General features: G+C 39.5%; 1 protein-coding gene across 3 annotated transcripts in view; it reads left to right on the forward strand.

Annotated features, from left to right (window-relative positions):
* The window catches only part of LOC143860448 (uncharacterized), a 53488-nt gene extending 32998 nt beyond the window's left edge, over window positions 1-20490 (forward strand). For 2 of the 3 annotated variants that reach the window (XM_077371106.1, XM_077371108.1), the window contains exon 3: window positions 14378-19336. In XM_077371106.1, coding sequence (XP_077227221.1) covers window positions 14378-19116 — 4739 coding nt within the window. In that variant the 3' untranslated portion in view covers window positions 19117-19336. Of the gene's footprint in view, window positions 1-14377; window positions 19337-20198 lie in introns of those variants that run through there. The other variant, XM_077371107.1, reaches the window with a different exon arrangement.
* The last annotated feature ends 5499 nt before the right edge of the window (window positions 20491-25989 follow it).

Genomic DNA, 25989 nt, shown 5'->3' on the forward strand with positions numbered 1-25989 from the left:
TTATTTGCTTTCAAACAAGGTTCTTCTGCTTTCACGAATGGACCCTCTAAAGTACTTGTTTGAGAAACCTGCCCTTACAGGAAGGACTGCAAGGTGGTTATTGTTATTGTCTGAGTTCGACATCAGTTATGTCACTCAGAAATCAGTTAAGGGGCGGGTTATAGCTGAACAATTGGCCGATGCTCCAGTTGAGGAGAATGCTGTTCTAAGAGCCGAATTCCCTGATGAAGAAATTATGGATATCGAAGAAGAAGAGGTTCTCAGTACCAAGTGGTTAATGTACTTTGATGGAGCCGTAAACAGTCGTGGGCAAGGAGTAGGTGCAGTCTTGGTCTCTCCGAAGAAAGAATACATTCCTATCTCCATCAAGTTGCAGTTCGAGTGCACCAACAACATGGCAGAGTACGAAGCCTGTATTGCCGGACTTGAAGCAGCCTTAGCATTGCAGATTCAAGATATTGATGTGTTCGGGGATTCCATCCTGATCATTTACCAGATTAATGGGCAATGGAAAACTCGAGAAGATAGATTGATCCCTTATAATATGTATTTGGAATCTCTAGTCCAAAAATTCAAGAGCGTCACATTTACTCACTTATCAAGGACCAGAAATCATTTTGCTGATGCTTTGGCCACTTTGGCCTCGATGTTAGATATCTCCGCTACAATGGAAGTTCAACCGTTAGCCATCAGACTGCAATGGGCCCCTGCGCACGTAAATGCTATAGAGATTTCAGCTAGATGTCCAGATGGGAAGCCTTGGTACACAGATATCAGAAACCTCATTTCAGGCAAGGGTCATCCTCCGGAAGCTTCAAGCAAGGAAAGGAAAACTCTCCAGAAGTTATCTGCGAATTTCATCATTTGCGGTGAAGAGCTATATAGAAGGTCATTTGATGGCATACAACTCCTTTGTGTTGATGAAGATAAAGCTGCAGAACTTATTGAGCAGACTCATGAGGGTGTTTGTGGACCTCATATGAACGGGAAGATGCTATCTAGAAAGATCCTTAGACTTGGATTCTATTGGCCTACAATGGAAACAGACTGCTTCGCATTTGTAAGAAAATGCCATAAGTGTCAAGTCTATGCGAATCTTATTCATGTTCCTCCTTCGGAGTTGCACTCCCTGACTTCGCCGTGGCCGTTTTCGGTATGGGGAATAGACATCATTGGGAAGATTTATCCGAGATCCTCGAGCGGACATGAGTACATTCTGGTGGCTATTGATTATTTCACAAAGTGGATAGAGGCTGCATCTTATGCTTCCATCACTTCGAACACAGTTGCGAAGTTCATCCGTACCAATATAATTTGCAGATACGGAGTACCTCACGAGTTGATTTCAGATAATGGATCACATTTCAAGAAAGAAGTGTTACACCTGTGTGAAGAGTTCAGGATAAGGCATCACAAGTCGTCTCCTTACAGGCCGCAGACGAATGGGGCCGTTGAAGCAGCAAATAAGAACATCAAAGTCATTATCAGTAAGATGACTGAGACATATAAGGACTGGTCGAACAAACTTCCTTATGCCTTATGGGCTTATAGAACATCGATCAGGTCTTCAACAGGCGTGACTCCGTATTCTTTGGTGTACGGAATGGAGGCTGTTCTCCCTGTTGAGTTAAGAATCCCCTCTTTGAGAGTGATGGTGGAGGCCGATCTGCCAGAGTCAGAATGGGCGAAGGCCAGACACAATGAGCTACAGATGATAGATGAGAAGAGGCTGAGAGCCTTATATCATATCCAAGGATATCAGAGACGGATTGAGAGAGCTTTCAATAAGAAGGTTCGTGTCCGAGATTTGAAGCCTGGAGATCTTGTATTGAAGTCCTACAGGGCACCGGTATTTGACCCAAGAGGAAAGTTCAGGCCAAACTGGTCTGGTCCTTACATTGTTGATGAAGTCCTGCCTGGAAAAGCCGTAAGACTGCTCAATGAAAATGGAGAAAAATTAAATGAACCTACAAACCTGGATCAATTAAAAAAATATTATGCTTAAGTACACCAGGAGGCCATCCTTGGACGATTTGAGCTTCAAGCCAATACCCAAATGTTTTAAACTATTTGCAAACCCGTTGGGCCTAGAAAAAAATGAATAATGAAACCCCTTTCCGCTAAAAGAACCTGTGAGCCAAAAGCAAAATCAAAATTTCTTTGTTAAACTTAAACCAGGGGCATCTTTTATGACTTTCGTCATAAAAGATTTTAAACCCGAACTACGCGTGACCTGATTCCCAATTTCTTTAAGGATACGTAGGCAGTCTGGAGGATCCAGATTCGGTCCAGATACATGCAAACATACCAAAGTCTAACCGGTTTGAACCTAAGCCCACCCGAAAGTCCTTCTGGTGTACTCAGGCCCAAGTTTGTAGAGAAACAGAAAGAAAGAAAAATGATGGAGTCTTAGACCCGCTAGACTGAAAACCCGCAAGGGCGGTCTAGGCAAAAGTTAGGGTCATTCACCCGCTAAGCTGAAAACCCGAAAGGGCGGCTTAGGCAAAAATCAGGGTGCTGAGCCTGCTGGATGGAAAATCTGCAAGGGCAGACAGTCCAGGCAAAAATTAAGGCATATGGTCCGCCGAATCGAAAACCTGAAAAGGCGATTTGGTCATGGCAGTGACTTCATGGAGAGAGGACAAGGCTTTAAAAAGCCAGCTAAACTTTCGATTTTCTCTGGCACCTTCTCAAAGTCTAAGTAAGCACCATCAAGACTTCTTTTGGTACTCTTTGAGCCAGAGAAGTTGAAATCGAGCAATCTGAAGGGAGGATAACCATGGCAGAAATCCTGAAAAGAGGGTTGAAACACCTTTAAACACGGTATTCAAAAGACTCTAAGAGAGTGGCTTTTACCATTTTTTTTGTTTAAAAAAAAAAAAAAAAAAAAAAAAAAAAAAACCCTATCAGACTAAGAAGCAGATTTCAGTCTATCTTGGTATTTGAGTCAGGTGTCCGTCAATGTCCTCGGTGTCCGTCAATGTCCTCGTTCGTTGTTTGTCAAAGTCTTTCCTTTGTCAAGTCGAGTTCAATTCTTCAGAGTCCTGTTCCTCCCCAAGCCGGGGTGGCAAAAAAAAAAAAAAAAAAGAGAGAGGAGGGAAAGCAGAACTCTCAGAGAAGCAGAGAATTTATGGCCCCTGTGAACAAGTGCAAAGCAGAGCAATTCAGAGGTTGATAGGCTTTCAGCCCAATTCCAGCATTAGCAGATGGTAGTGATGAAGCAGGATTTTGAGCAGAACCATGTTCTTGTATTTTTAAGAGCCTTATAAGCCCAAGTGTTCATCAGAAAAGTTTGTAACCCCAAGTGTACATTAATGAAAGCCTTTGGCCCATTTTTCTTATGTTGCTCTCCAAATGAATTTTGTTATGGAAGTAATCATACTAGGGGCATCTTTTATGACTCACGTCATAAAAGATGTCAAATACACATTGATATTTGAAATGGACATTCTCCTCAAATAGAGACTAGAGAGTTTGAACACGCTCTTTTTGTTCAAGCTCTCCTGTCGAGTATTTGGCTCGTGTTGCTTTGGTAAAGCTTCAATCTCTAAAAATAAAAAATAAAATAAAAATAATAAAAAAAATAATAATAAGAATGACTCTTTGAGTGTGACATTTGGGACTTTTTAAGTGTCCGCAGTGTGTCCCTACCTAACAAGTTGGGAGTCAGGCATACCTGCGAGGGGGTTTGTATGGATCCGTGTTGCATGACGGGCATACAAATCTGGATTTATATGGAACCGTGTTACACCACGGGCATATAAATCTGGGGTCTTATGAGATAATTTAGCAATTCCTTTGTTGATGTGAGACTCTTTGAGTAGTTAAGACCCTTCGAGTGTTACAGACTCTTCGGGTAGTTGAGACTCTTTGAGTATAAATGTTTTGTGTTGATTTGAGACTCTTTGAGTAGTTGAGACCCTTCGAGTGTTACAGACTCTTCGGGTAGTTGAGACTCTTTGAGTATTAAATGTTTTGTGTTGATTTGAGACTCTTTGAGTAGTTGAGACCCTTCGAGTGTTACAGACTCTTCGGGTAATTGAGACTCTTTGAGTATAAATGTTTGGTGTTGATTTGAGACTCTTTGAGTAGTTGAGACCCTTCGAGTGTTACAGATTCTTCGGGTAGTTGAGACTCTTTGAGTATAAATGTTTTGTGTTGATTTGAGACTCTTTGAGTAGTTGAGACCCTTCGAGTGTTGCAGACTCTTCGGGTAATTGAGACTCTTTGAGTATAAATGTTTGGTGTTGATTTGAGACTCTTTGAGTAATTGAGACCCTTCGAGTGTTACAGATTCTTCGGGTAGTTGAGACTCTTTGAGTATAAATGTTTTGTGTTGATTTGAGACTCTTTGAGTAGTTGAGACCCTTCGAGTGTTGCAGACTCTTCGGGTAGTTGAGGCTCTTTGAGTATAAATGTGTTTTGTGTTGATTTGAGACTCTTTGAGTAGTTGAGACCCTTCGAGTGTTGCAGACTCTTCGGGTAGTTGAGGCTCTTTGAGTATAAATGTGTTTTGTGTTGATTTGAGACTCTTTGAGTAGTTGAGACCCTTCGAGTGTTGCAGACTCTTCGAGTAGTTGAGACTCTTTGAGTATAAATGTTTTGTGTTGATTTGAGACTCTTTGAGTAGTTGAGACCCTTCGAGTGTTACAGACTCTTCGGGTAGTTGAGACTCTTTGAGTATAAATGTTTCGCGTTAATTTGAGACTCTTTGAGTAGTTAAGGCCCTTTGAGTATTACAGACTCTTCGGGTAGTTGAGGCTCTTTGAGTATAAAGATTTCTGTGTGTTTGAAGCTCTCTGAGTGATTGATTTGAGACTCTATGAGTGTTACATACTCTTTGAGTAATTTGATTTGATATTCTTTGAAGGGTTGATTTACGTCTGCATCGATAGTGGTCTGCTTTCTTTGAGGTAATTTCATTGGGTTCGTTTTCTTAAAAGCTTTGTTATAAAAGAGTATGTTTGTGTTTGCTTTAATAGAGTCTTTGCGTATTGATTTAAATAGTTGAGTTGTGAGTATTAGAGAGAAGCCATCTCACTGAGATGTCATGATTGCCGAGTTATGGGTCGGTGAGAGGTTATCTCCCATTTGCTTGTTGTTTATGAGTCTCTTAATGTTACTTTGTTGTGTGCCCTTGTGAATACCATCCTTAGAACCCGAAAACCCAAAAAATTGCTTTGCTTTCGGGTCAGCCAAAATGTGTCGTCTGTTCAGCTTTGCCATTCGCGTGTTACACAGGCTTTGCCAAAGAGGGGCATCTGTAGACACCCCATTTTGACCGGACCCAAGTTCGCTATGCTTGGGCGTGTAGACACCCCATTTTGCTCTGCCTTAAGAAATTAGGGTTTTTCCATCGGTTTTCCAATGTCCTTCCTTCCCGCGTCCGTTTGTTACATTTCTAAATATTTTTGGTCGTTTCCGTCATGTTTCGTATTTTTCCGTTGAGTATTGAGAAGGGTTATTCATAAGAATCCGAGCAAAAGAGAATGTGGGACCCGCTGGTGTGGGACCCGTTTGTGTGGGACCCGCTAGTGTGGGACCCGTTTGTGTGGGACCCGCTAATGTGGGACCCGCTGGTGTGGGACCCGTTTGTGTGGGACCCGCTGATGTGGGACCCGCTTGTGTGGGACCCGCTGATGTGGGACCCGCTTGTGCGGAACCCACAAAGTGGGACTCACCATTAGCATGACTTAACTTTCTCTACCATTTCCACTAACTTCATTTTTCCCTTTAAAATAACATCATTATCTCCATTACCATTATATATTCCATTATTCCCACCACCATTCCCACCATTACCATTATATATTCCATTATCCCCACCACCATTCCCACCATTACCATTATATATTCCATTATTCCCACCACCATTCCCACCATTACCATTATATATTCCATTATTCTCCACCACACCCACCATTCTCATTATTTATTTCCACCTCTCCACTAAGTTTTTCACTATATAAAGAGAGGTGATGAGAAGGAAAAGAGGGAGAGAAAAAAAAAGGAGAGAAGGAAGAGGGAAAAAAAAAAGAAGAGAAAAAAAAAAGAGGAGAAGGAAAAAAAAAAAAGAAGAGAGGGAGAGAAAATAAGAGAGAAAGAGAGAGAGGAAAATATAAAAACAAAGAAGGAAGCGGAGCGGATCGCACGTCGGCCGGATTTTTGGATTTCTTCGGCTCTTGGATTCGGCGAGGAACTCATCACAGGTAGGTACACTGTTTTTCGGAATTTTTTAGAATTATTTGGTATATTTTCGGATTTTTGCATGATTTTTAACAAAGAAAACTAAAAGATATACTAAACAGATTCCACAAATAATGAAATTTCGTGGGAAAATAATATGATAATGATACATTCTACCATGAATTTGTGAGAATTTTTGGATTTTGTTTGGTATATTATTTTATGCATTCTTTGAAAATTATCAGATTTTGGGAGAATTGTTACTGATGTCAAATCACAGATACAATTCTCCAAATTTTTACAGTAGTCTTAAATTCTATACTTCTTGCTTCTGTAAAATTTTCAAGTGATTTTGATCTTGTTTCATATGAGCTGTAGTGTTAATTCATAATCTGGTTTGAAATTTAAAAAATCCGAAACTGATAGTAAATAGTTTTCTAAATTCATGGAAATCTTACAGCATGCTATTTTCACTTATATCTTACTAATGTAGAAATTTCATGGAATTTAGATTTTTATTTCTAGTAGTTTCTGTGTTATTTTTGTAATCTGGTCTTATTGTTGTTAAATCAAAATTAAATATGAGCTTAATGTACAAATCCACAAAATTCATCCCGTAAGCTGCATGGATACCCATCTTACTGCTGTAGAAATTTTGATTCATTTCGAATTCGTTTGCTACAGTTTCACTTGTAAAAACACTCATATGTTTAAAATTGATAAAATCCATTGAAAATCCGAAATTAATTGAAAATCATCTGAAAATTTCTAAAGAACCTTAAATCTCTGTCACATGTTAACTCATTAATCCATTGAAACAGAAATCTTAGGGTCTTTAGATTTCCCTCGAAAAATGGCCAGTGCATCCATAATCGTATCCCAATTGCAACCAATCTTTGACAATTTAGATATTTAAGCTATAACATGTTATTGGCTCCGAGGTTACTGTCCACGGAAATCCTGAGATCTGCCAGGCAATAAGATGCTATAACCTAAGTATTAAATTGCGCAAGGAAAGAGCGCACGATTCCCTCCCTTGGATGCCATTCTGGGCCGAAATTGGTGTACCCATAGGAGGCATGCTTTGCCTCATATAAAAGTCTTTGACTCATTTGTTTGTGTGATGTTGTTGTCAGTGAGTCTTTGACTTGTGTTTCCATCTCTTTTAGGGAGTCTTTGACTCGTCTATCCTTTAGTTGTTATCAGTGGAGTCTTTGACTCGTTTTTCCACCGCTATTAGAGAGTCATTGACTCATTTGCTCATTTGTACCCTTCTTTAATATTTTTAGTTAGGAGTTTCTCCTTTAGAGTTGTTGATTACTTCGCTTTAATTAGAGGCTAACTCAGTCTTATTAGAGCTTTGCTTGCTTGGGATCTTGGATCGTTTTCTCTCTTCTTGGGACGCTATCTTTCTTGTTATGGTTCGTCTCTTTGAGACGTTAGTTGTTTGTTCGGGGTTTCCCCTTTTGGATTTAGGGCTTTGCCCTAGTTTGTGGTTGTTCTTGCGTGTTCCCTTTAAGATTGAAAACATCTAAAGGTCCTGAGCATTGGAAAAGCTTTAAAATCCAAAAACATTAGAAATTTAAAACTCAAAAACATTTGAAAACTTTAAAAATATCAAAAACATTTGAAAATATAAAAAAACCTTAAAAAATCTAAGTGTGAGTGTTTCTTTTAGAAGCGTAGTTTGAGAGTTCGTTTCGAACTACGTTGGCTTGATCCTCTTCCGAGGTACGTAGTGCAGCTTGGGATTTACATCCCAAGTCCAGCCAAACTTTTTTTGTAAATAAACGTTTTAAACTTTCTTCAAAAACCTTTAAAATCTTATTTTCAAAAGATCTTCTTCTAGAGTTAGGAGTTTCTCCTAGATAGAGAGTTTTAGAGTTAGGGTTTTTCTTTTGATAGGTTGTTTGATTGTTTGTTTGTTGTGTGCTTGTTTTTAGAGTTAGGGGTCTGTCCTAGAGTTATAGGAGCGCCTCCGTCCGGTCAGTCGGCGATCCATATCGCCGAGTGATGACTAGAGTATGATACGCTAGTCCACCCTTGGTTTTCCTTAAGAAATACAGCCTAGTCACACATAGGTTGTAAGAACCACCTGCATTAGTTTAGGGCTAATCTGCATTTAGTTAGGGCATATAGGGTGTCATAAAATCCACAATTCACTGAAATTTAAATAATCGTACAAGAAACTTTAATAACCGGTTCGGTCTTTTAGATCGAGTCTAGGATAGAAGTCTAGGTGTCTTAGGCATCCTAGCTTAGAATAGGCGCGGAGAACTACGTTGCCTTGATTCTCGTGGAGGCGGGGATACGTAGGCTTCTTTGGATGAATACCAGATCATCTGAGGACTCGGGCTAATCACTTTTAAAACTGTTGAAACAATCAAATCACTTAGGATTTTCCATGAAATTAGAATTTTAGGAGAACTTTCACTTAGATTGAATCCAAACCAATTAAGAAATCAAGATACACATTTAGGATTCACATTGAAATTAGATCATAGGATGCATGTCACATAGATAGCACATTAACAGAGAGTTGAATGAGCCATTAAAAATGAATTTAAAAGAGTTAACTTTTGGAATTGAAGACCGATTATCGGGCAGGAATGGTGCATGTGGTGGATAAATCCCCATACCTTCCATTCTTGTAACCAGGTAGCGAGTCTAGATTTCTGGTTAATTATGGGTCCTAGATCCCACATCTAGGTGGCGACTCTGTCAGTCTCTTTTGTGTGGAATTCGGATTGCCTTAGTGATCCCAAGTTCACATAAAAGATGAATTAAAATTAATAATAAAAGGCACACGCCAATCGCGTGGGTACGAGAGACCAAGAGATAGTGCGTGGCGGCGGCTCGCGCCCCACGCCCCTCTCGCGGGATCGGGTCCCACACTCTGTAACGGAATTTGGAATAGAAATAGTAGAAACCCTGGAAACAAATGAGGGAAATTTGGGTGAAAGATCATAAGAGACAAACTTTGAAATAGGATGAGCAGTTTTATGCAAATGGGTACGAGTAGCAATAGGAGAATCAAAGATAACAAGGGGATTACCTGAAGGATGGTCATCAGACAGAGAAGCAGGATTGGCTGGTTGAGGAGATGGAGGCAGGACTACCTGTCTTGTACATCGGTTGTATACTTTTGGCGCATGCACTGTAGGAACTTCTGGAGAATCTTTCACTGGCTCGGCCGAAGAGGAAGAATCTTTCACAGGCTCGGCAGAAAGTGATTCAAGACTATGAGTAATAACATCCGGAGTAAGGAGAGGTAAAATTAAACTTGGCGGCTCAACGGTAGAAACCTGAGAGTAAAAAATAGGGAGTATCCTAAAAAAAAGATACATTTGCCAAAACAAATGTTTTTCGTAGGCTAGGACTATAGGATTTGTATCCTTTCTGAGTCCGTGAATAACCCAAAAAGATACATTTTTCCGAATGAGGGTCTAATATATCTATCCCCTGGCTAACTTTTGAACAAAGCAAGTACATCCACACACACGAGGCAATAAAGGGAAAGGATTACCTAGAAGATAAAGGACCGAGAATGGGGTCTCACCAGAAAGTACAAAGGATGGCAGTCGATTCCCTAAAAAATATGCCGTGAGTACGGCTTCACCCCAATAGACCTTTGGAACTCGCATCTAGAACATGATAGTGCGAGTTATATCTAAAAGGTATCATTATATTTAAAAGGTATCTGATCTTGCGCTCGGCAACCCCATTCTGTTGGGAAGAATAAGCACAAGAAGTCTGATGAATAATGCATCGAGAGTCTAGAAATTGATTGAAACCACTACTACTGGAAAAATACTCCTTGGCATTATCAGGGCGCAAATAAGAGATAGACCATTTAAACTGATTCTCAATTTCAAAATAAAAACTACGAAAAACGATGAACACATTAGAACGCTTCTTGAGAAGATATAACCATGTAGTGCGAGAGAAATCTTCAATAAATATAACAAAATACGGATAATCATATAAAGAAGTAGTTCGTGCAGGACCTCATACACATGGTTTTAAATTTCGACCGAAATCCGAAATTTTGGTGGAGACCGAAACCGAAATTTGCCGAAATTCCAGAATTTTGATCCGAAATTCCAGAATTTCGATCCGAAATTTTGGTTAATTGTAATTTAAAAAAAATATATAATACAAAATTTCGGCCGAAATTTCGGTTTTCCGAAGGTCCGAAACGGTTACCGAAACTGAAATTTTAAACCATGCTCATACATCTGAAAGAATAAGCTCAAAAGGTCTAGATGACCATCGACCACCACGCGAAGGAAAAGACACTCGATGGTGCTTTCCCAACTCGAAAGACTCACATGAAAAGGACTCAATAGACTTATTAATAAAAGGAGATTTTCATAATTTGTCTGCAAGAGGATGACCCAGACGACATTGCCACTGATAAGCATCGACAAAGGTACAAAGAGCAGCGCCAGTAGGTACTGAATTAAGGTAATATAAACCACCCATCTCACGGCCCCAACCAGTCCTCGTTCCAATCTTCAAATCAAAGTTTGTCTTAAGTGACGCGCAAATAATAGATGAACTGGGAAGGAATGAACATAAAGAATAGATGATAATAAAGGACCATTAGAAGAAGTCGACAGTACAAGGCGCAGTAGGTGGTGTTGACTGGAAAGACGAAAGAAGTCAAAAATTACCAGTCATGTGATGGGACGCCACTGAATCAATGAGCCATGATTCAGAGGATGGACGAGAAAGGAAACAAGACGAGCTACCTGACTGGGCAAAGGTGGCAGCAGGTTGATTGCCTCTATCACGCATGCGGATGAGATCTTCATATTTAGCACGACTAACTACCATTTAATCATCATGAGGCAAATGTGCAGGAGTAGCAAGAGCAGAACCAGAGCCATCAGATGTAGCAATAGAAGCAGTAGGTTGTGAAAGACGAAGCTCTGAGTGTAAGTCATAACAATAATCAATGTTGTGGCCCTCCAACCTACAGTGAGTACAAAATCGAGACCCACATCCTATGTCACAAATATCTCTGATATTTTCAAAATATAGCGTTTTTATCACGGCATTTTGATAAAACGATAAAATCCCGAACTAATTCTGAGATTTTAAAAATATAGTGATATTTTCATTTTTATTATAAAATATCCCAATAATACCACGATATTATCCCGATATTTTTACAATATTTTTAGGGAAATGATATATGTGCCAAAGTGTTTTGATAAACACGCGCTCCACTGGTTTGTTGCGTAGTATTTAAAGGGATGTCAGAGGATATTACGGTTCTCAAAAAGCTCTTAAAACCCTTTAAATACTACACGACAAACAAGTGGAGCGCGTGTTTATCAAGACACTTTGGCGCAGATATCATTTCCTTATTTTTATTTATATTTTTTCTTAAATTTAATATTTTTATATATTTTCTAAATAATTTATTTTTACCATTTTCCCCCAATATAAACCCGGAAAAAATAAGAAAATTTAATATATCCCAAGATTTCCCCTTCCTGAGAAATTCACGAGAATGACATTTGTGACATAGCCCACATCCACGACCACTCCAAGAGTTCCGACCACGGCCTCATCCAGTAACATCCTGACCGCAGCCATGACCCCAACCATCACGACCAGCACGACCAGATCCTCGGCCACGGTCAGTACCATAAGAGGTAAGAAGGGCAGAGCTATCAAGAATATTATTTGGCGTCGGAAGAGCGCTCATACGTTGAACCCGAGAAAATGTCTCCTGAAGTGATGGCCAGCTACCAGAACCTACAATCTGCTGGCGGAACTACATGAAATCTGGCCCTAAAGAATCTAGATATCGAACTACGTGCGTCTCCTCCTAGCGACGTGCTAGCTCAACAGGATCGACAATAAAGGGCATGAGTAAATCTAACTGCTGACAAAGAGCCTGATAAGAGCTAAAGTGGTCTGAAAGAGACATCTACTCACACTGGAATCCTAACCAGTTAGAGAACATGTCATACATTTGTGTGGCATTATTAGCCCCAGAATACAAGGTTGCAGCATACTCCTAAACTTTCTTAGAAGAGTCAAGAAACATCATATTCCCTGCCACCTGAGAATCCATACAACTCCAAAGAAAGGATCGGACTACAGCATCCTCCTGTTCCCATCTTTCAATGGTGAAATCCTTGGTGGGCGGAGGAGGATGCTCCAGAAAACGCACTTTGCCACGACCAAGAAGATAAGTAAGAATGGCTCTCCTTCAGGGAGGATAATTCTTCCTATCCAGTCGAATCGAAGTCATCTGAAGAGGGGCTTCCGCATGAGAATAGCTAGTAGTAGGGCGAATGGCAGATGAAGAAACCACAACAATTTTCAAGGACACCATCGACGGCGAAGATGTGTCAGTGGGTTCCATAAACAATTACTGAATGGTAGAGACTGAGGAAAACAAGAAAGAAGGAACAACTAAAGATCCAACAACACACAATATCAGGCCACCACAAGTATAGTCGAAGCACAAACCTGAATAACTACAAGCAACATCATACGGGAAAAATCACCGCTTAGTATCAATAAAACAAACCACAAATAAAACCATCGAACGCACAAATCAAAAGTCACATCAACCATCAAAGTACTGTGACCATCAACAGACACATCACCAATAGGCAACAATAAAACAAACCACCAATAAAACCATCGAACGCACAAATCGATAGTCACATGACTCACATCAACCATCAAAGTACTGTGACCATCAACAGACACATCACCAACAAGCAACAATCAATACGAACAACCACCACGAGCCAACCAACACCCAAAATGTCCAGAACACCGAACACGAAGAGCATCGAATTACCAATCACAACACCAACTATCACCACTAACTAAAAACCATTTATACCACCACGAATACAAAGTAACCAACAAGAAACTATCAAGAAACGGCTATCTCTCCACAATCGAGCCATAAGAATCCTAAAAGAAAAGTTATCGCTGGGGAATTCTGCGGAAAGATCGATTTCTTCTCAGACGAGGAGTGAAACTTTCCTGAAGAAGAAACGACCATTAGATGACATTGAGGACTGCTGAACCATTATGGCAAGGAAAAGTTTGATTCAGAGGGAGAGTAAGAGGCAGAAATTGGAACAGAAATATCATTTGATTCGTCGATCCTCAAAAAAAGAAATAAGCAAAGTTTCATCGTTGAGTGACAAATGGGAAATTCATGGAAAATTGCAATCCCCACCACATAATAGTGCACCTATACGTCTTCATCGACGTTGTTTTTCAACCGGAAGATCTAGAGGTAACTATCGAGACTTTGGACTATCCGGGCACATACTTCGCGAAAGGTTTCATGCATGTTTGTTGCCGGGGGCAACAAGATCAAGTTGGTAAGGATCAAAATATCCCTTCTTCATATTTCTATCGATCTCTATGATCATAGATCATAGAGGGGTCCCCTTTACCATTCTGTATAAATGGGTTATTCTATTTGTATAGAACATGGTAGAGGGGCACATCCAATCCCTAATCCCTGTTCGTCTATTAGTTCCCAGTTCTTCAGCGCGGGGTAGAGCAGTTTGGTAGCTCGCGAGGCTCATAACCTTGAGGTCACGGGTTCAAATCCTGTCTCCGCAACATCTTTTGTTTTGGGAAGAGGGGGGGGGGGGGGGGGGGTCGGTAAGCAAGGGAGAGGCTGGGGGAATTACGGAATACCAGAGGGGGTGGGGGTGTTACGGTAAGTAGGGGGAGGCTGGAGGGTTACGACAAACAAGAGGGGTTGGGGTGGGGTTACGGCAAACAAGGGTGGGATTAGGGTTAGGGTTCCCGCATATAGTAGTTAGGGTTAGGGTTGAGATAGGTTAGGGTTAGGGTATTGAGGATGACTAGTTAATCTACATGGCTCTGATACCATGTTAGATTGACATAGAGATGGAGAGAGAGAGAGAGAGAGAGAGAGAGAGAGAGAGAGAGAGAGAGAGAGAGAGAGAATCTTGTCTCTCCCTCCACGATTTATTATGCTTATATGAGTATACACATAAAATGACAATAATGCCCCTATGTGTCTAACAAAGACCAAGAGTATATTTCATCCCTCCTAAAGAATTTAAGAGTAAGTAGGATGCATGATCTTTTTGGTTAGTTCACGACTTCCAAGTATACTTGAATATGTTTCTCTAACAAAATTAATTCCATCCTGGTTGATTTGCAGGCATTGGGTTCAAGAGTGTATTTCTTATTACGAGCCAGCCTTATATTTTCAGCAATGGGTATCAGATGAGGTTCAACGAAGACCCACTTTCGGACTGCAATGTTGGATATATTGTCCCTGAATGGGTGGAGGAGAATCCAACCGTCTCCAACATACATCAGATATACGGTTCTGATCGAAGCCTTCCCACAACAGCTCTAATCCTGCCTTTGAAGTCCGAAAAGGTGGGAGCCGTGAAGCAACAACTTTCCAGTATACACCCTGAGGTTCTCTTGTTTCTTTCAAAAATCAAGAGGCTCTCAGTCAGGGAAGATAATGATAATCCCAGTCTCAACACTGTCAGTGCAATATCTATTTCAAGTGAAACCGATTTCCAAACAAGAAAGAACATTGATGCCGAGTCCTATACTCTACGTCTCTCCGCAGAAGAGGACTCAGAAGGAAACGAGAAAGAATGCAGTTATTACATGTGGAGGCAGAAATTCCCTGTTAAATTGGAAAACAGAGTCGAAAGAAGGATGGAAGTTGAAGAATGGATGATAACTCTGGCTTTTCCAAATGGGACCCGTCTGAATAGAAGGAATACACGGCAGAGTTTCCCTGGAATCTATGCATTTCTACCCACAGAGATGTTTACAAACTTTCCATTTATAATTCAGGCAGATTTTGTTCTAGCATCATCGAGGGAAACAATACTCTTAGATAACAAGTGGAATAAGGGTATCCTGAATTGTGTTCCCTCTGCTTTTGTCAATGCTTTCGTCTCACTTGTCAAAGCAACTGAAAGTGCACCTGTATCTTCCCTGCCCCCAATGTTTGAGTACTTGCCAGTGGGTGAGTCCTCATATCATGTGTTGAATACTGTGAGAGAGGCGATAAAAGCAAAAGTGGCTGCAGAGCATATCATACCATGCGAGTCATACACACCACAAAAGATCTTCGGCAGGCCTAATGAAGTGGGTAGGTTAATGCCCACTTTTCGGAATATTTTGATCAAGGCCAGGGTTGATGGGGTGAACTTGCACAATTTGTCATCCCATGGAATATTCGTTCTTAATTCTGCATTTGATAATACTGGATATGATTATGTTTTGGATTTCTTGGATGTGGGACGGGTGGATAACGATTGGTATGGCAAGTGCATCAATGGTTCTAATCTAGTATCGGGTGTTTCCGAGGAAGTTTATTTGGAACTTCTCTGCTTTTTTGCTGAGAACTGGGACGGCTATTTCCGAAATACTAATGTTGAGACAATACCTCTTTTGAAATGTGTGGATCAGGATGGAAAGGAGTCTTTGTGGAGTATTAAACGAACTACGCTTCTTTGGCAGGAGAAAATGTGTTTATCATCTGATGTTGAGCACATTTCCTGGCTTATCAATTGGAACAGAGAATTCAGATGTGCCGGGGGCAGATTTTTCATGCCAAAAAGCACACAGGAGGCTTTGAAAAGGGAGTCTGTACGGGAATGGCTTCGAGAACAAGCAAGTGTGGAGGGTGTCACTGTCAATGGTTATGGTGAGCTTGTTGTCAAAGCCCTGAATAGCGATAAAAGGCTTGTCATTGCTTTCACTCATTTCTTATATCACTCCTACACGAACAATTATTTGTCCGAGCGGGAAGTCAGTAAGTTATGTAATTCCATGCCTCTTGTAGATAGCTATGGGTGTATGATTACGCAAAGGAGGGGGGTGCTTGTCCCGGCAAATGGAAGTAAGTGGATGGGATTGTTGGGTTCAAACCCTTGGAGAAAACAGAGCTATGTAGAATTAGGAGAAGATTACATAAGAGACGGCCATTTTGCCAATGTATATACATCTGAGAAACAGCTGATGCCGTTTCTAGCAAGTCATGTCAATGCGTCCGACATACCTTCTCTATGCCCTCCGAATGCGGAGTTTGCTACGGTGTCGTCTCCATTAACAAAGGAAAACACTTTTTTACTCCTAGAGTGGATTCGAAATCTGAGACATTTGGGGATCCCAATGCACGAGAGCTTCTTGCAATGTATAAGAAATGGGAGTTGGCTAAAAACGTGTGTTGGTTACAAGTCTCCTTCAGAATCATTCTTATCTAGCTCAGATTGGGGAAGTCTTTTGCAAATGGGGTCAGTGCTAGTAGATATTCCTTTGATTGATCAAGGGTTCTATGACAATAGAATGAGTTCCTACAAGGAAGAGCTAAAAGAAATAGGTGTGATGTTTGAATTTGGGGAGGCATGTAAATTCATTGGCAATCATCTCATGTCGTTGGCTGCTTCCCACAGCTTAAGTAGAGCCAATGTACTTTGTATGCTAGAGTTCATAAAATTTCTGAGCGAGAAATATTTGCCTCCCGAAGAATTCATTGAGAGTGTAAAAGAGGGAAGATGGCTAAGAACTTCCCATGGTGTCAGGTCCCCAGTTGGGTCTGTTTTGTTCGATCCTGAATGGACAGCTGCATCACAGATTAGTAACCTCCCCTTCATTGATAAAGACTACTATGGTGACGACATACTCAACTACAGAACAGAGCTTCTGTTACTGGGTGTTGCAGTTGGTTTTAACCAGAATTACCAGCTTGTGGTTAGCAACCTTAGATTGCCATCGCCTTTAACTTCTTTGACAGCTGACAATATTTTTTTGTTGCTGGAATGCATTCGGCAGAGTTTGAGATTATCCGAGCAGCTCGGAAGCAAACTAAAAGATCAGAGATGGTTAAAAACCAAACTTGGCTACAAGTTACCGGCTGAATCCATTCTTTTCGATTCTAGATGGGGGTCCTTTCTAAATGTAGTTGACGGCATGCCATTGATCGATGAAGAGTTTTATGGAAGCCGCATCCATTTATACAAGAAGCAGTTAAAGGAAATTGGGGTCGTGGTAACTTCTAAGAAAACATACAAGTTAATTGCTCTACGTTTCAAGGAGCTTGCATCGAAATGGTCTGTTACGAAAGAAAATGCACTCTCTTTGCTAAATTGTTACAGGAACTTTACGGATCTGCGCCGTAAGTTCCCCTTGGTTTTATGGAACTATATCTTATCTGAGAAATGGTTGCAAACCTCTCTTGGCTACAGATCTCCTATGGAATCTATTCTGTTTGATGCAGAATGGGAATCTATCTCTCCAATTGCGTCTCTTCCATTTGTTAATGACACTGACAAATATTATGGCAAGGACATTTATGAGTATAAAGATGAACTCAAGGCTTTTGGGGCTGTTGTCGAATTCCAAGAGGGATCAAGGTTTGTAGTTAGTAGTCTCAGGATTCCCGGGACTCCGAGCGAAGTGGCTCCTGCAAGTGTGCTTTCACTGCTGAAATGCATTCGAAATTTTTGCAAGAACGACAGCTACTTACCTGTGGAGTTCATAAAACGTATTGATAAACCGTGGTTGAAGACCCACGTGGGTTATCGATCTCCACGCGAGAGTATACTATTTGATTCAACTTGTACTTCTCTCTTGCAGCCAGAATATGGACCTTTCATTGATGAAACATTTTATGGATCGGAAATCACATCCTATAAACCAGAGCTTGCAGCAATAGGAGTGACATTGGATGCTCGAAAAGGTTGCTCATTGCTTGCAGCTAATTTCACTTATCATTCTCAGTTTAATGTTATAACTAGAATTTATACGTACTTGAGCGAATCCAACTGGGAGCCAGACCATAAGTCTGCTAAGTGGATTTGGATCCCAAATGGATGTGACAAGGGTGAATGGGCTAGTACTGAAGGCTGCGTTCTTCACGACAAGAATAATCTCTTCAGTGCGCGCTTGAATGTTTTGGAGAAACATTATGACAAAAAACTGTTTGGGTTCTTCTCCGTAGCTTTTGGAGTAAGGCACAGTCCTAATATTGATGACTACTTGAAGCTCTGGGGCGATTGGGAGAATTCACGCAGCCAATTGACATGTCCCGAATGTGGCACTTTCTTGTTATTTGTTACAAAACATTGGAATAAAAAAACAGAGAAACTTCTCACTGATAGCATGAAAAAGCTACCTGTGGGCTCCGCCTCGGGTGAAATTCTGTTACTCGACAAGCAAGATGTCTTCATTCCTGATGACCTACAGCTGAAGGATCTGTTTGAGAAGGCTTCTCCGGAACCAATATTTGTTTGGTATCCTGAACCAAGCCCACCGTCAATGTCTCAAAGTAAGCTTTATGATATATACAGAAGTATTGGGGTTAAAACAATTTCTGAAGTTGTTAAGAAGGACGACTCTCCCATATTGAATGACCTTGAATTCAAGAATGTCAATCAAAGCGGAGCCTACATTGGACGTGGGTTGTTAAGAATTATACTTGGGTTTCTGGCAGACTCTCCTTTTGAAATGCCGGTAAAGAGTAGGCATAGGATTGTTAAATACCTTTGTGATGTAACAGTGTTAGAGACTGATGAACCGATAATGGTGAGTTATACCCTATCACTGCCGTCAGGAAAGAGTATAGATGCAAATGTGAGCAGAATGATTCGTTGGGAGAGAGAGAATTCAAAGCTGTTAATTCAGAAAAATGACGGATCGTCCGGGCATAAAGCTAGAGTTGAATTCGCGACTTATTTCTCTGAAGTAATATCGTGTGGACTGTTGTGGGATAATCCTGATCGAATTGCTGGTCTCTCTGAACTTGTCAAGCTCGGCTGCCTGTTGGAATTTGAAGATAATGCTGTTGAGTTCTTGCTGAAGTCCAAAAATCTGCAACTTTTCGTCGAGGATAAGGTGTTCCTTTCGTCTCTTTTTCCCTCAAAGTAGTGGTTTAAATCATGGACCATGGATGGATCAGTAAGTATGCTTGTCAATTAAGGTTTCTTCTCTTGTTTGATCATGTTTTTTTTTTTTTTTTTTTTTTTTCTCTGGTTTACTTTTGCTGTCTTGTTAGTAGTAAATAGTAGGAGCCATGTTCCAGTGTTCTTTTTGACTTCTTCCTGTGAACGTTTTCTTTCTCATGCTTTGTAGGATCTTACTGTCTTAAGTTCTTCATTTGCATTTTTTTTTAGAACTATGTTTGTAGGGGTAAAATTTGGGTCAATTCGAGTTGAGCTTTTGCTAAAAAATGGTACACTGATTTTATGGTAAAAGATCACCAAAATTTCCAAAAATTGACATGAGTTGCACCAACCACTAATTGTCAATTTGTCATGCCCTGTTTTCATTGCATGAATACATTTCCAATGGAATTTTTTTTCTTGGAACTTTTTTTCTTTCCACAATCTAGATGGAAACAATATGATTATGGTTAATTTGGAGATGGGTAAATTGAAGTTCCCTCCAAGTAAAAATTGGACACAATTGGTTCAAGTTATCTTTTTTCATGTCTAAAAAAAAGTAGAAACTATTGGAAATATTTTTTTTCTTTCCAAACTTTTCCGAAGAAATCCTGCAATCCAAACAGGACCTTAGGAATTCCCAAATCCTGTTATGGCATCTACCACTTGAAAAACAAGCCCTCTAAAAATTATGAAGAAGAACTAGACACTGGGAACTTCAAATACGATAGATGTCTTACTTGCCTTTATGTGAGGGCGTCATACATTCGTGTCTTCTTGGCAAGACACTTTTTTATAAGCAAACCGGGATTGTTTTAGGAAAATCATTTTGAGGACACCTATGTGTGGTGAAAGGGAAGATATAAACATTAAAAATTAAATTTATTTGTAAAATATTAAATTTCTTTGCCGCTCTTATTTTGATGTAACTGATTGTAGAAAAAATGAACCTGCTTCCTAGCATGCAAAACTAATTGTTTGTTTTTTTGTTTTTTTAGGGTATATTTTGCTATTTTGAAAATAAAAGTCTAAAAACTCTCTGTGACGGCTTTCACTCTGCCTTTCCAGGTAGCCCTTTCCACAGTTCGCCCCTTCCGTCACTCAGACATGGTGGATGCTCTAATACCAAATGTTAGGTACCTTACCAATGCGCCAAAAATGGAATGCGTTAGGCAAGGCCCTTTAGGCATATCCCATACCAGGCTAGGTCTCACCCAGTCCCATACCTAGGCAGACCCCACTCAGGACCGTAACAGGGAAAAGTTTAATCTTTCAATTAGATGAAAATTTTGAATGAATTATCTTAGGGAAATGATTTATGCGCTCTAGTGTTTTGATAAACATGCGCTCCACTTGTTTGTCGTGTAGCATTTAAAGGGATGACAGAGGATATTACGGTACTCAAAAAGCTCTTAAAACCCTTTAAATACTACACGACAAACAAGTGAGCGCATGTTTATCAAAACACTTGGGCGCAGAAATCTTTAATATATTTGCCTTTTAAATGTTTTAGAGTAATGCTAAGGAGACCGAGAGAACGACTGAAAAGGGGACCGAACAAATGGGTTTTCACCACAACATCAAAGTGACACAAATCCAGCCCTTGGAAATAGAAAATATGCAAAAAGTAATTTTTTTTTTTGCACACTCGGCTCATTCTCGTTGTTGGGCTCTCACATTGGTCATACTCTTGGCCTCCATATCACTTTCCAATGTTTTATTGTTTTTGAGACCCACATAGAAATGAAATATGATTTAAAGGTGTTGAGACCGGGGAAGAACTCACCCTTAAAAGCTAGCCGTTAAGGTGAGGGGCCCAAGCCCTTATAAGCCTATCCACATCTAATCACTTTTCCTAAGTGGAATTTTTTGCTTTTGCGTGGAACCCCTAACAAGATCCCCCTCCAAGCGGAAGCAATGTGGACAGTCTCACCCATCTGCGTGGGAGTAACGGGGGAACTACGAGATCTTCCCCGGGGTTACCAAAATCTTCCCTAAAGGAATTTCACCATCCACAAATGTATCTGTTGTTAACACGCCCCGGCTCTGATACCACTTGTAGGGACCTGGGTAGAACTCGCACTTAAAAGCAAACCTTTAAGAGGAGGGTGCTCGAGTCCTTATAAGCACACCTGCATCTACTCACTTTTCCAATGTGGGATTTTTTTGTTTTTTAGTGGAACCCCAATAGGAATGCTTGGCAAAGCAGGTGTTCTTTTTTATTACAAATGATATTCATAGAAAACGATTTCTTCGAGAATTTTGAATTAGCAGTTACACAGACATCTTAAAGAAGTGTAAAAAAATATTAGATTTTTTTATCGAGGAATGCTAACTTAGGTGTGCCTTGTGAAACCCGATGCTCCCATGGTTGCACGTCCCTAAAGTGCATTTAGGCCACGTTTGGATACCCACAAGATTTAGATTTGGATTTCTCACATTTGGCAGTTGAGATTTGGATCTGAATCAAATCCTTAAATTTCCAACTAAGCTACAACAGTGAAAAAAGATCTGATTTTCAAATCTGTTATGCAAGACATTATTGGGAAATCCATATTTGTGGCAAGTGTCTGCACCCTCGCTGCTCCTCGACCTTGCTACTGCAGCAGCAACAAGATCTCTCTCTCTCTCTCTCTCTCTCTCTCTCTCTCTCTCTCGTACAACATGAGCATGAAGATGATTGATGTATTTCGTATCCAAAACTCAAATCCAACTACAAATTAAAAAACCATGAGGTATCCAAACCTTAAGTCATTGACTTTTACATTTTTTCGGTGCTATAATAAATGCACTTTGGTGACGTCCAATGGTTGGGGTGCCCTTTCTTCTTATTTATGAAGGGTATGATTGAGTTTAGCATTTCTCTTATTTTATTTTGTATTATTTATAAAATATAAATTCGATTTAGTAATTTTATATTGTTTATAAGAAAATTAATGATGGAGGGTCCACTAGTTGCTGAATGGCCACTAATATTGGTTAATGAATAGTCATGGGCAGTTGAAACTATTACATATACGCCAAAATCTAATCTAAATTTTTGTTTGCATCTTACGTAAGAATGATATTAAAAAATCGTAAGAAATAAAATTATATAAAGAGAGATATCTAATAACTAGAAAAAATAAAATAATGATCAACCTTACTCACAAAAGTTTAATTGAGTAATCGAGATTTGATCTTTATATATTAGTAGAGGCAAATGATAATTCATAATAGAAAAGATTAACGAGCCATTCGAAAAAAAAAAATAGAAATGAGTAACAATTGTAGATATATAAAAATACATCTATCCAAGTGGGAAAAAAAATATTGATCATTTACATTTTTAGAGATTATATCGAGTAATAGAGTATTGGAATGTGATAATTTGAACAGCACATTAGAATTACTATAGGACATATACCATGTGGACAATACAAATTCGTAAAAGTAAAATTATTTTAAGGTAGAAATGTCAAGCAACTATAATAAAAAAGTAGTGTTCAATTACATTTGTAGAGGTTAAATTGAAACATGTAGTATTGAATTGTACTTATTTTTTATGCTAATAACAAAATACATTGATGTTAATACAGCAATATTATCAAACCTACTCTAAATTCTTTGCTAGATATATATAGTACATTAGGACATGAAAGCTTTAATTGTCAACTGATATAGGACTAAAGCTTTCAAGGCTGTTACCTAATTATAAATGAGTTGTTACTCTACCTCATTGTCATATCATGTAATAATGCCTACTACAAAATCAACACATTTTTCTATGGGAAGTGATATTTAAGCCCCTTTTCATTACCAGGGACCCCGACGCCGGTGTACGTGGCAATCAAACCCACTAGATTCTTCTGACGTCAAGTATATTATCTCCCCTTTAGACATCGATACACAGGTGCTCGGTATCCCTGGTAATGAAAAGGGGGATAAATATCACTTCCCTTATCTATTTCCCCTACAATATATGAGATTTTATACGATGAGTGGGCGTACAAAAGGGAAATAGGGGTACCACCCTTGATATTTGATCCAACATTTTCTCAAAAAAGTGAGAAGCTGCTGTTGGATCAAGTACTTCCATCGTACTACCTTTACATATTTGTACGCCTACTCATTATAAAATTTCTCCAATAATATATACGAATTCTTATATGGTGTAAGGCCTTCCAACAATACGGCAGAGGTAACCACCCTTGATATTTGATCCAACAACAGCTCACTTTTTGATAAAGCTGATGTTGGATCAAATATCAAGGGCAATGGTGCAAGGGCATTATTGTTGTAAGGCCTTACACGATAAAATTCCTCTTTAACTAACCACGTAGAAGAACCCAACTACAACTAAGATTAGAGCCGGGTAGATTCATTTTACCTTCTTCATGAATTTTTTCTAAACGATTCATTTAGCCGACCCCAACTAGTTTGGGACAAAGGCTTTGTTGAGTTGAGTATTGATTAGGAAATTATCTTTTCTTTATGCCTCATGTTGGGAAATGATATTTCCCCCCCTTTGACCGATAAAATCCCCCTGTTAAGTTTTAAAGGCAAAGAAAAATGTTAAGGGTGAATTTATCTCAAGCAGTGAACCATTCTCACACCGAAACCGTTACAGAGGGGGGAATATCATTTCCTCTCATATTTTGATATTATGGGGCCCAACATTTTATATTCTAAGCCTGCTTATTTCCTCTATCATTCATTTTCTTGTCATTCAAAATTTTTATTGGGAAAACTTTTTTATGGAAAATCTTTGTTAAAAAATTTGTTCTATGGAAAAGTTTTACAAGATTTTTTTTCTATGATGGATTTTTTTACACCTAATTCATAGCATCGGTGAGGCGCCCCATCATTTTATACCCACGCATGGCATTGGGCCTACGAAAGACAAGGGCCATGCATATCAAGGGCCAATAATACTATGTTAAAAGTCCTCTAACTAGGGGAGAAACGAAGCCATGACGAAGCAACGAAAGAGCTAAAGAATACTAAGATCTTTATTCAAGAACTTGGTAGTTATGTAATAAAAAAGCATTTCATTCCGCACAAACAGAGAGCACTAAGAACAACTTTACAGAAATGAAGGGTTATCTTTTCTAAATGCTAATCAAATCCACCATTTCTTTTACTCCCCTAAGCTCCTTTACTCAAGAGGGTGTCCTTTTTCTTTTCACTCGTCTAACCAGTGGTGGGGCTGAAAATAGTAAGCCAGATCAATTTACTAAATGAGACTAAAATTTATCATGGACATCTATCAATTCGAGGCCCACGTATGAACGTGTATCTGCAATGAACACCGTAGATCTTGTCGAACATTATGAAGATGGCCCTCCTCATCTTAGTCCCATGTGAAATGGGCATCCTATGCATAAAATAAACTACAAAACGCAGGCATCAAGGAGCTACGTCCACTAAAAGACAGAGGAACTGAGTATGCAACTTTAACACTTTTTGACGTCAAATCACGTTAATAGGGGCGAATGTGTACTACAGAGTGGGTGAAAATATCATCGCCCTAAAGTAATAAATACCTCTTGAAAAAGTCAAATCAAGGGTCCTGTCACCTGCTCACCTCCGTTGTATTTTCCACACGGGTCTCAACCATTGAGTCTCGTCCACTAAAAGCCAAAGGGAGTTCAAAGAGTAGTAAATACACGGTCAGATCATCTGTCATGTCACTCTCGTTTTTATTTTCCACAAGCAATCCCGTTTGCAAAGTATTTTCCGAACTTTTATTAGCCGAACTTAAAAGAGGCTACTAGATTAAAAAAAGAGTAGATTTGCTAGGGACTACTGTAGAAGGCATTTTCGCTCTGATGTTCCATGAGAGTGCAAAATAAAAATCTCATGTTTGGTTGACCGGACTATGGTGAGAAAAATTTGTTTGGCTGCTTGAACTGTTGGGAAGAAAACAAAATCTTCTACAAGCTTTTTTTGGGTTCCTGGGAGTGTTTTTTTTTCCAGCATTGGGTTTCGTGCAGTGTTATTTTGGTTCCTGAACAACCAAACATGGGTTTTCTGCGGAAATTCAACAAAAGTCTTAAGAACCAAAAAAATTCCGGCAACCAACGGGACGACCGCTCTCAAAGGTCATCCTATAATTCACGCAGTGGGACCACTTGACTCGTCAAAACATTAAAGAGAACATGACGGGTGAACTGCCTACAATGGACATGTTTTGGTAAGGAAGGAGCGTCTGAGTTTCTTTTTGGCATTTTCCTTTGCTAAAATCTGACTTAATTAAGGCCCAAAGCAATTCCAATCGAATCTAAAGCATGACCTTTCAATCCAAACTCACTGAGCCTACAACCCAATACAGTTGGATTTAACTCTACATTGCCAATTTAGATTTAACTCCCCTGTTTTGACATCAGTAGCCAATTTGAAATTTTTTAAATAAATTGGATATTATATCGTTCCATCTCCAATATTATTTATTAGAGAGCCTTCTATAATGTTTTATACCTAAACTTTACTTAGGTTCTATTTCCTTCGATGTAAAATGGTAAACTAATTATTCTACGAATTTTTTTTTTCATGGTTTCTAAATATGACCGCAGAGAATTTTACGGCGTGATTTATTTAGAGGGATATCATTGTGTGTAATCAAACTTGAGCTGCATTTGTTCAGGTTAATTTTGTACAATCAAACAATTAAAAATGAGGGGATTAGAAAATTCACACAATCCAAACAGGTGCTTAGATCGTCTGGCTATATACACTGGTGGCGGACAAGTGACTGGTTTGGATTATCTACTAACGTGGGCGTTACTATATATTTTTAAAAATAAATAATGATCTATGATTCTATGTATGTGGTACATGTGATAAGGATTAAGAGGGAGAGTAAGTGAGAGTCTCTACT

Source organism: Tasmannia lanceolata, unplaced genomic scaffold (genome assembly GCF_043159265.1).
Source record: "Tasmannia lanceolata isolate RefF3 unplaced genomic scaffold, GAP_Taslan_0.1 ptg000037l, whole genome shotgun sequence".
NCBI lineage: Eukaryota > Viridiplantae > Streptophyta > Magnoliopsida > Canellales > Winteraceae > Tasmannia > Tasmannia lanceolata.